General features: G+C 40.8%; 1 protein-coding gene across 1 annotated transcript in view; it reads left to right on the forward strand.

Annotated features, from left to right (window-relative positions):
- The first annotated feature begins 1,315 nt into the window (after positions 1-1,315).
- The window catches only part of adam17a (ADAM metallopeptidase domain 17a), a 99,995-nt gene continuing 89,299 nt past the window's right edge, over positions 1,316-12,011 (forward strand). The window contains exon 1 of the mRNA XM_084309608.1: positions 1,316-1,515. Within this exon, the coding sequence (XP_084165734.1) occupies positions 1,410-1,515 (106 nt within the window). The 5' untranslated portion in view covers positions 1,316-1,409. The remainder of the gene's footprint in view (positions 1,516-12,011) is intronic.

Below are 12,011 nucleotides of genomic sequence, written 5' to 3' on the forward strand. Positions count from 1 at the left end.
CTCCTTAACAGCGCCTAAACTTAACCGTTCTAACCTTAACCAACTCCGAAACAATGCCTAACCTTAACCTTAACCTTAACCTTAACCATGCCTAACCTTAACCTTAACCATAGAAAGAATATTGCCATTCTCTAAGACAAACTCTAACCTTAACCAGCTCCTTAACAGCGCCTAAACTTAACCGTTCTAACCTTAACCAACTCCGAAACAATGCCTAACCTTAACCTTAACCTTAACCATGCCTAACCTTAACCTTAACCATAGAAAGAATATTGCCATTCTCTAAGACAAACTCTAACCTTAACCAGCTCCTTAACAGCGCCTAAACTTAACCGTTCTAACCTTAACCAACTCCGAAACAATGCCTAACCTTAACCTTAACCATGCCTAACCTTAACCTTAACCATAGAAAGAATATTGCCATTCTCTAAGACAAACTCTAACCTTAACCAGCTCCTTAACAGCGCCTAAACTTAACCGTTCTAACCTTAACCAACTCCGAAACAATGCCTAACCTTAACCTTAACCATGCCTAACCTTAACCGGCGAAAGAATACACGTTAAAAAAAAAATTTGATGGGATTCGAACTTGTCAACAACGGACCACAGGACCGCTGCGCTGCCAGGTGAGCTGAGCTTCGAATGAAAATCATGGCGGATTAGGGCGGTTACATAATGCCGCAAGCTCTGCCGCTCCGCTCCGCTCCGCTCTGCGGTTGCCGCGCCTGCCGCGGGGCGTGTCGCAGCCAATCAGGGAAAACGCGGAAGCAACGGCAGCACTGCTCCGCTGTTATTAAGCAATAGGCTGCCAGGTGAGCTGAGCTTCGAATGAAAATCATGGCGGATTAGGGCTACATAATGCCGCAAGCTCTGCCGCTCCGCTCAGCAGTGCCACCCACCCAATGGCTGAATTGGAGTATTGCACTGTGCGCGTCTATACTTTCCGTAGCCGCATTTCTGGGAGACGCTCTCTGATTGGCCACTGTTGCCCAATCGCGTGACGAGATGTGTCTTTGCCCATTTCCGTCGAACAGCCTGCAAACTACCTGGCGTTCTATCGCCATGCTCTAAGACAAACTCTAACCTTAACCAACTTCGAAAGAGTGCCTAAGCTTAACCGTCGAAATAACTTGCCGTCACGCTCTAAGACAAACTCTAACCTTAACCAACTTCGAAAGAGTGCCTAAGCTTAACCAGTGTAGAAACAGGCGTCGGCCAATCAGAGAGCGTCTTGCCAGAAATGCGGCTACGGAAAGTATAGACGCCGCTCTGACGGATGTTGATGTTTTTCCTGTACTTCCGGGTAGCCCAGCTACAGTAGGCAGTAGCTTGCTGCTTGACATCATTAAGAATGTATGACAATGATATTACTAACCTAGAGTAGCTATCATTAGCCCCACACTTTTACAATGATGTCCATATTGTTTATTGTCTTTCTGGCTCCTTATTGGGTCAACTGTGCCGTCAAATCAAGAATTACTGAGGAGAGTCGCGGAGAAGAAGACCCAGAGTTGGGTGAGTACTAACGGCTATTGATTGATTGATTGATTGAAAAGTTTATTAACAGATTGCAGAATGGGTACAGTACAGTACAGCTCAATACATACAATTGTTAAGGCGATGCAGACCAGAGAAAGACTTTCGTCTTGTTTACATCAGGGTCCCCCATTTTCAATTCATCATATGACAGGCGCTAAAAACAAAATTACAAACATCTCAAAACAAACTGGTCAGACTACTGCTTGACCTTACTCCTAGAACCCACCTCACCCCTGCCCACTTTGACAACCTAGGATGGCTTAGAGTAGACGACAGAGTACAGCAACTTGCAATGGGCCTGGTCTACAAGATACACTACACGACCAAGGTACCCATGTACACAGGGTTCGAATTATCACCTGAGAGCTATGGGGGCCCCCTGAATCTTTTTTTTTACTATTTTTTTTCCTGGAATTGTGGCTGTTTTCGAAGTCATATTTAGAGGAATATCTCATTAGGATTAGTCTAATACTAAGTAATAATGACATCACACAACATTCTAATCATTAGACCAGGGGTGTCAAACTCATTTTCACAGAGGGCCACATCAGCATTATGGTTGCCCTCAAAGGGCCAAAGACCGTATTAATGTTAATGTAATGTAAAATAAATGTAGCTACTCATTTACATATTGTTAAACATGTTGTTTCTGTATTTATTACTTATTCAAGTTATACATATTGCATATGCATTTGCATAGATGTAAAAATATATGTTAGCTTATGTTATTTTAACAAATAATTTTAGTTTATCAGAACCCCATATTACTCCATCAATCAATGATCAAACCATTCAAGTAAATAACAAAGAAGAATATCATCAAATACAAGCTATGACATTAAGTTTGTTCAAAACCTTTTTGTCACAGTCAAGAAGGGCAGAACTAACAACTGAGCTGCAAAGAACACGTGGGAGTCGGGACAGATGTAGCAGATGTTACAAAAACAAATGGCTGCACACAACCTTGCAGAGGCCACTAATGGAAGATAGTTTAATTAACTTTAATTAACAGATTGCAGAATGGGTACAGTACAGTACAGCTCAATACACACAATTGTTAAGGGAATGCAGACCAGAGAAAGACTTTCGACTTGTTTACTTCAGGGTCCCCCATTTTCAATTCATCATAACATATATGACACACACGACATACAGATAGACAGTACAGATACATTTATGACATACCAGATTTGCAAATACAGTACTGTTTGTGATACAAAAAGAGTCCAGAAATGAGAGAAGAGAAGAAGTACCCAGAGACAGATCTACAGTATTGGTACAGTATATTATCCTGTAAAACAATAAAGTCGTGATGACAAAAGTTGGCTATAAGAGAATAGTCTACACACTAGATCAATATGTCTGCAGATGTGCTATACAAGCTCATAAGATAAGAGTGTAATACCTTATTAGGTAGCAGTCTATTCAAAGGTTAAAACAAGGTTTCCCCCAGTAGATTAGGCTTATATTAAGCTACTCTCCCAATCTAATTTATATTATCACAAGAAATAAGAATTCTAGATCCAAAATTGAGTCAGTTGTTGTCTACAGCGGTGACTTCTCTTTCTTTCTGCCCTCCTCAGTTCCTCTCTACAGGGGTGTCAAACTCATTTTCACAGAGCAGCGGTGACTTCTCTTTCTTTCTACCCTCCTCAGTTCCTCTCTACAGGGGTGTCAAACTCATTTTCACAGAGGGCCACATCAGCATTATGGTTGCCCTCAAAGGGCCAAAGACCGTATTAATGTTAATGTAATGTAAAATAAATGTAGCTACTCATTTACATATTGTTAAACATGTTGTTTCTGTATTTATTACTTATTCAAGTTATACATATTGCATATGCATTTGCATAGATGTAGAAATATATGTTAGCTTATGTTATTTTAACAAATAATTTTAGTTTATCAGAACCCCATATTACTCCATCAATCAATGATCAAACCATTCAAGTAAATAACAAAGAAGAATATCATCAAATACAAGCTATGACATTAAGTTTGTTCAAAACCTTTTTGTCACAGTCAAGAAGGGCAGAACTAACAACTGAGCTGCAAAGAACACGTGGGAGTCGGGACAGATGTAGCAGATGTTACAAAAACAAATGGCTGCACACAACCTTGCAGAGGCCACTAATGGAAGATAGTTTAATTAACTTTAATTAACAGATTGCAGAATGGGTACAGTACAGTACAGCTCAATACACACAATTGTTAAGGGAATGCAGACCAGAGAAGGACTTTCGACTTGTTTACTTCATCAAGGTCCCCCATTTTCAATTTGTAATGAAATTGCTATTATGTGTCTGCATGAACACACAACTGTAACTGTACTCAAAAATAACAAAATAAGGGTTGTCTCAGTTCACAACTATATTGGTCAAGTTTTGGGTGGGACTTGTTTGCGTCCCTACAGCTTCTTATTCAATTGAGCGAGATGCTCGGTTATGTCACACAGCCAGCTTGCATCTGACAGTTCAGACAATATTTCTTCAACCCTTTGTTACCTATTCCGCCTGGATCTTTTTTGTATTTTGGGCTGTAAAATTGTCAAAGAATGTCTGAGGAGTAAGTGCTTTTGGCTTTTTTCCTTTGTTACTTCATCAATACCTCAGATGTTCAACACACATGTATGTGTAAGAATGTGTAATAACTAAGGCTGTCAAAGCTTTATTAACGCATTAACCCACAATTATTTTAACGCCGCTATTTTTTTACCGGCGCTCTTGGGGGGCTACATCAAATGACGTGGCGGGCCGCATTTGGCCCGCGGGCCATGAGTTTGACACCTATGCATTAGACTATTGTGTGATGTCATTATTCAGGCTCATTCTTAACCATCAATATTTGTTCATTTTCTTACTCACCTCTGATATATAATGCCATATTTACTTATTTGCATTTTGCATCTGAAAAAATACAACAATTTAATTTGAAAAATTAGACCAAATTTATGAACTTGAATTAACATTTATTTGTCTCTGCACTTAGAAATCAAAAACTAACAAAATAATCTAATGGAAAATAAATAGTTGTATGGCACAACAGCAGCATTTATCAGGATACAGTAAGTAACATTATCATCTGATAATAAAATGAACATAAAATAAATACTTGTATAAATCAAAATAAATAATGTTATAAACAAATGTGCACAGGTAATCAAGAACTGTATGAAAAATAGTAGCAGCATCTTCTTAGAACAACAAGAAGAAAAGTAACTACTGCAGCACGTCACCGACATGCAGACTGGAAGAGCCGGGATTCAAACCACTGACCTCTTTTATCCAAAGCGAGTAGTGACGACTATATTCTCTTCCTCAACTTCTTGCTCTGAGAGCTAGTCACAGTCCCATTCATCCACTGCTCTGCCAAATGGGCTCCAAATGATTTATTTAACAATATCTTGGCGTTTTTACATGGAAGGCAGCCAATGCATCCCTCCTTGGCAAATAACCAGTCATATTTATTTTTCCAAAAGTTCCACTGACTCGGACCCCAGCATTGTGGTGGTTGAGTAGCAGCGCAGTCCAGGTCTAGTGGTGGAGACTCGGGTCTGGGAGTGGCAACCGGCGCGGTAACAATAACAGGTGCACTGCGCACAGGAGCAGCAGAGCTAACACTAGTACTAGCACTAGCAGTGTCAACTTCAGTGACAGTAGCGCTGCTAGCTGCTACACTAACAGCGTCAGTCTTTGGCCTTTTTATAAAACCAAAGCTGTCCAGCTTTGTACAGCCTTGCGGCGGGTTGAGCCTTTTTTTTTTCTTTTTTTTTGGCGGCATGTGGCGTACTGTTTAGTGTTTATGTTTTTAGTTGCAGGACACAGACCGGCAGCTTTCTGTTTACAGCAGCTGCTTGCTGCTTCTTCTTCACTAGGTTGCAGTAGCGTTAAACTTATGGGTGACGCATAGCGGCTTGGAGGTGAAATGCAGCCTATTCCACAACATTAATTACTCAGTTCTTTTAAAAACTGAAAAGAAAAATATGATCTATTAACAATTTATTTAGGTAACATAAATAATACTAATTCGTAAAAAAAAAAAGAAATATTATATAAATTTTTTAGAGACCCCCACAGGGGGTCTTGACTATGGGGGCTCAGACTATAGCTATGGGGGCTGAGCCCCCATTGGCCCCCTCATAATTCGAACACTGCATGTACATGTCAAAATACTTCCCAAAGGTCAGTGAATACCACGATCACAACACCAGAGGGAGCTCCACAAATCATGTTAAACCCAGATTCGGCTCAAATAAGGGACTAAACACGTTTCGCAATTATGCCACATCAATGTGGAACGCCCTACCCAAAGCTGTGAAGGAATGTGGATCACTACCCACTTTCAAAACCTCTCTCAAGGGACACCTACGGGAGACTGCAATTCAACACTGGCCCCTGTAAATATCCTAACCCAACCCCCTCCAATGTACAGTCATTTACCTAGTATGGTTTTGTCAATAGTCCAATGTACAATTTTGTTTGTTTGTACAGTGTCCCCCCCCCCCCCCTCAATGTACAGTTTTGCTTGTATATACAGTGCGCCCCCCCCCCCCCCAACCACCTCCAATGTAGATTACCCAGTATGGTTGTCAATATCCCAGTGTACCCAACCCCCCCCCACCCAACCTCCTCCAATGTACAGTTTCTACGTCAAATGTATATACTCCCTTTTCCTGACTCCTTCTGTATCACAAACAGTACTGTATTTGCAAATCTGGTATGTCATAAATGTATAGATGTAGCAGTACTGACTATCTGTATGTCATGTATGTCATATATGTCCTGATGAATTGAAAATGGGGGACCCTGATGTAAACAAGACGAAAGTCTTTCTCTGGTCTGCATCCCCTTAACAATTGTGTGTATTGAGCTGTACTGTATTGTACCCATTCTGCAATCTGTTAATAAAGTTTTCAATCAATCAATCAATCAAACACACACGACATACAGATAGACAGTACTGCTACATCTATACATTTATGACATACCAGATTTGCAAATACAGTACTGTTTGTGATACAAAAAGTGTTCAGAAAAATAGTGTATATACATTTGACATAGAAACTGTACATTGGAGGAGGTTGGGTAGGTGGGCTGTAACTGTATGGATTGAAATCTTATTTGAAAGGGCAAAATCAGTACTAATAGGCACAATCTATAGACCACCAGAACAGAGTGGCTTTTATGACACACTTGATGGGTGCTTAACTGGGGTGGAGGGCGTAGAAAAAATCCTTATTGGGGACTGGAACACGGATATGCTACGTAAAGCAGCACCCGTCTTCAAGGCCTTCAGTAGATTTTCTGATCTGCACGGTTTCAGCCAGCTAATCACCCAACCCACAAGGGTGTGTGAATCAACCCAGACTACCATTGACCTCATCCTGACCTCCGACAAGTCCATGATCTCCAATAAAGGGGTGATAGCATGCAGGTTAAGTGATCATTATATGATATTCTGTTCCCGCAAAAAGCCAAAGCAAAAGGCTGGCTGTCACAAAATGGTCACATCTAGAGACCTCAAAACGTACTCTAGCGAGGCCTTTAACCTTGAACTGAAGAGCCTGGACTGGTCAGAGGAACTCAATGGTACACTGGTTGAAGAAACCTGGCTTGGCTTCAAAACCAAATTCTCAACAATACTAAACAACATGGCCCCCCTAAGAACCACCAGGGTAAAAAATCGCGCTGAGCCGTGGATGCACACTGAAATACTGACCGCTATGAAAGCCAGAGACAAAAAATGCTCTGAATTTCATAAGAGTCAGTCAAAGCTTACCAAAAGCACGAGCAGTGAACTCCAAGCCCACGTGACTGAACTCAAACTAGAAAGAAACAGACTAAGAAATGACGTAAACTCCATGATAAAAACTGCAAAAAAAAATTTCATCAATGACAAAACTGAGGAAAACAAAAATAAACCACGTGAACTTTGGAAATTACTCAATAATCAACTAGGCTGCAGTAAAAAACTTAAAACCAGGTTCTCAAACATAAACATAAAGACGGACAACACGCTCATCACAGACAAACTGGATGTAGCCAATTACTTAAACACTTTCTTCACAAACATAGCCACAACACTGGTAAACAAACTACCCTCCCACTCAGGGCAGTATGGGGTAGAACACATAGTAGCATACTACAAGAACCTAGGCGTCCACAAAGACGATTTCAAACTGGAAATGGTAACTACAGATGAGGTACTCAATAAACTGAGCGCCCTCCAACCGAACAAGGCCACTGGCCATGACAACATCCCCTCCAAATTCCTCAGAGACTCAGCAGCCGCCATCACCCCAGTCATCACACACATAATAAACCTCTCCATAAAACAGGGACACGTCCCCAAGGACTTCAAAATAGCGAGAGTAACACCCCTGCACAAAAAGGGCAGCAAATTAGACCCAGGCAACTACCGCCCTGTTTCTATCCTTACATCCATCTCGAAAGTCATGGAAAAAATAGTATACGAACAGGTCGAAAAGTACCTTACGGATAAAAATCTAATCTACGAATTCCAATCTGGCTTCAGAACATCCCACTCCACTGACACATGCCTTCTCTATTTGAACGACCACATCAAGCAAGAGGTGGACGCGGGCAAATACTGCGGCATGGTCATGCTAGACCTACAAAAGGCCTTCGACACTGTCAATCACACCATTCTGATTGACAAGCTAAAAGCAATTGGTTTTGATAGTTTATCAGTGAGCTGGATACAATCCTACCTGGAGGGGAGAGAACAGATGGTGGAGGTAAACGGTACCCTATCCCCCCCCCTCACAGTGAACTGTGGTGTTCCTCAAGGAAGCATACTAGGACCACTACTGTTCCTAATTTATGCAAATGACATGTCGTCAGCTTGTGACTGCAACTTGTTCCTGTTTGCGGACGACTCAGCCCTGCTGGTCTCTGACAAGAACAAGTTACAGGTTGAAAAAACCCTCCGCTCGGAACTAGGCAAAATCTGCATATGGCTCGCCGACAACAAACTATCATTACACATGGGCAAAACAGAGTCCATTCTCTTCGGTTCAAATAACAAACTCAGCAAAACAGACTGCTTCTCAGTTACAGTGGGTGACAATATTGTCACAAGGAAAGATGAAATTACCTACCTGGGTTCCATCCTAGAGGCTAATCTTTCCTGTGACAAAATGGCATCCAGTGTAATAAAAAAAGTCAATCAACGAACTCGATTCTTGTACCGGATCTCCTCCCTGGTAAACAAGAATACCCTAGGCTGAAGACTCTGGCAGGAGCACTCATTCAAGGGTACTACGACTATGCTTGCACCTCATGGTACCAAAGCACCTCAAAGGCACTAAAAACCAAATTACAAACATCTCAAAACAAACTAGTCAGACTACTGCTTGACCTGACTCCTAGAACCCACCTCACCCCTGCACACTTTGCCAACCTAGGATGGCTTAGAGTAGACGACAGAGTACAGCAACTTGCAATGGGCCTGGTCTACAAGATACACTACACGACCAAGGTACCCATGTACATGTCAAAATACTTCCCAAAGGTCAGTGAATACCACGATCACAACACCAGAGGGAGCTCCACAAATCATGTAAAACCCAGATTCGGCTCAAACAAGGGACTAAACACGTTTCGCAATTATGCCACAACAATGTGGAACGCCCTACCCAAAGCTGTAAAGGAATGTAAATCACTACCCACCTTCAAAAACACTCTCAAAGAACACCTACGGGAGACTGCAATTCAAAACTGGCCCCTACAAATGTCCTAACCCAGTTGTACAATAAAGACCAAGCATGGCTTTGTCAGTATTCCAATGTACAGCCCCACCCCACCTACCCAACCTCCTCCAATGTACAGTTTCCATGTCAAATGTATGTCAGTATTCCAATGTACAGTGTCCCCCCCCCCCCCCTACCCAACCCCCCCCCCCCCCCCCACCTCCAATGTACAGCCCCACCCCACCTACCCAACCTCCCCCAATGCACAGTTTCTATGTCAAATGTATATACTCTTCTTCTGGATTTTTTTAGTATCACAAACAGTACTGCATTTGAAAATCTGGTATGTCATAAATGTATAGATGTAGCAGTACTGTCTATCTGTATGTCATGTGTGTCATATGATGAATTGAAAATGGGGGACCCTGATGGAAACAAGACGAAAGTCTTTCTCAGGTCTGCATCCTCTTAACAATTGTATGTATTGAGCTGTACTGTACTGTACCCATTCTGCAATCTGTTAATAAACTTTTCAATCAATCAATCAATCAATGGGGTTGGGTGGGTGGGGCTGTAAAGCTGTAAAGGAATGTGAATCACTACCCACTTTCAAAAACACTCTCAAAAAACACCTACGTGAGACTGCAATTCGAAACTGGCCCCTACAAATGTCCTAACCTAGTTGTACAGTAAATGACCAAGTAAGGCTTTGTCAGTATTCCAATGTACAGTGTAAAATGTGTGTGTGTCCCCTACCCAACCCCCCCCCCCCCCCCACCTCCAATGTACAGCCCTCACCCACCCACCCAACCTCCTCCAATGTACAGTTTCTACGCCAAATTAGTTAACCGTCATCAGACTAACTGCGTAACATTAGTTAACTTTTGGATTAATTCAATAACTAGTGGTAACGTGTTTCCCTACGTGGGTATTATTTCACAAGTATTCACATGAAATTGTTCAATATTTGGTCACGTTAATTCACATAGATGCCGAAGGAACATGACTAGCTAGCTTCTTGGCTAACAGTACATCATGGGGACTTTCTGTTCTGTGTTTTCAAGTGCTAACGTTAATCTAGGCAGACAGTAAATCTAGTTGTCGCTTTAGGTCAAAACTGGCATGTAGTTGTAATATAAGATGAGTGAGGATTGTCTCGTGTCGATAGTGGTGACTGGTGTCGGTCGATTGAGGTGCAAGCTAACGTTACTAGGAAGTGAGATTTCTGTCAACTTCACTGATATGTGTCTTCCGTTTTGTTTGTGGATGGTGTCACATTGAACACAATTATTGGGAAGTAGAAACAACGACGACAATATAATCAATAAAAGTTACAGTAATAAGATATGTGCTACTGTGGTGATTTGTTCCCTCTGCCATTGAACAAAAATCTCATTCTCAATTTCTCACTGATGCTTATCCGACTACTTTAGTTGACCATAAATCATCCAATCCAGCCAATGAGCACCACTCCCACTCACAAAATACTTGTGAAGGTCCTTTTCAACGGATTAATTTATTTGCTTTGGACAGCTTTTTTTGTCATCATTGTTTCTACTTCACAACAATTGTGTTTAATGTGACACCATCCACAAACAAAAGGGAAGGCTTAATGTTTATTTGTCAATATCAGTAAAGTCAACAGAAGTTTCCCTTCCTAGTAGTAACGTTAGGTTTATGCAGCATTTGAACAGCTGTCACCTCCACTGTCATTACTAACAACACTGGATCGTGGACACAAATGGTCACCAGTTAACACTTTAACTGCCAGAAGACGAGTTTAGGCGTCCTTCCCCGCCATGCTCAAGTTGCCGAAGACGCCGTAACTCGTCTTTGATATCAATATTTCAAAAATCTGTGATCGGATTCATATTTCCCATCCGCTGGCCTGAGAGCCATATGAAATCCGTTTTATTATTTTCCAAATTCCATTTTATTTTTTCCCAAATTCCATTTTTTCCGTTTTAATATTTCAGAATTCTGTATTTTGCTTTTCATGCTCATTTTACCATCAGAAATAGTGTCTAATAAGTGGGAATGAATAAATGTCCACAATTGAATAAGATATAACAGTCCATTTAATGTTTTTAAGTGCTGCAACTCAGAAATAGTTACATTTTACACAATATTTTTCAATTAATATTGTGACAAAATAAAAATGTCAAGTGTAAACAATAGATACAGCTAGCTACTACTGACATTATCACAAAGACAATGTCAGTAACCTAGCTATATCTATTATATTGTGATGAAATATAGTAATGCATAATTTAGGCACCTTTAGTTTAGTTTATTTCGTTTATAAAGGACAGTGTATAATGACAATAGTTTGCATTAAACAAATGGATGGGTGCACTAGATTTAGCAAGAAGATATCATTTCCATCTATAGTCCTATGTACTGTAACGTTTCATAGCTATTTAAGTTTATTTAGATTATAAAGGGCAGTGTATAATGACAATCGTTTGCATTAAACAAATTGATGGGTGCACCAGATTTAGCTAGAAGCTATCATTTCCATCTATAGTCCTATAACGTTACATAGCTATTTAAGTGTATTTAGTTTATAAAGGGCAGTGTATAATGACAATCGTTTGCATTAAACAAATAGTGGGTGCACTAGATTTAGCTAGAAGCGATCATGTCCTAACGTTATAGCCATTTAATCACAATAGTGTCGCAAGTGTTTTTGCGGGTCCAGTCCACGGAACGTTGACAGAATTAGCAAAACACCTTATCACCGGAGGCATAAAAGTCATTA

The sequence above is a fragment of the Notolepis coatsorum genome (assembly GCF_963971535.1).
Source record: "Notolepis coatsorum genome assembly, chromosome: 3".
NCBI classification, from domain to species: Eukaryota; Metazoa; Chordata; class Actinopteri; order Aulopiformes; family Paralepididae; genus Notolepis; species Notolepis coatsorum.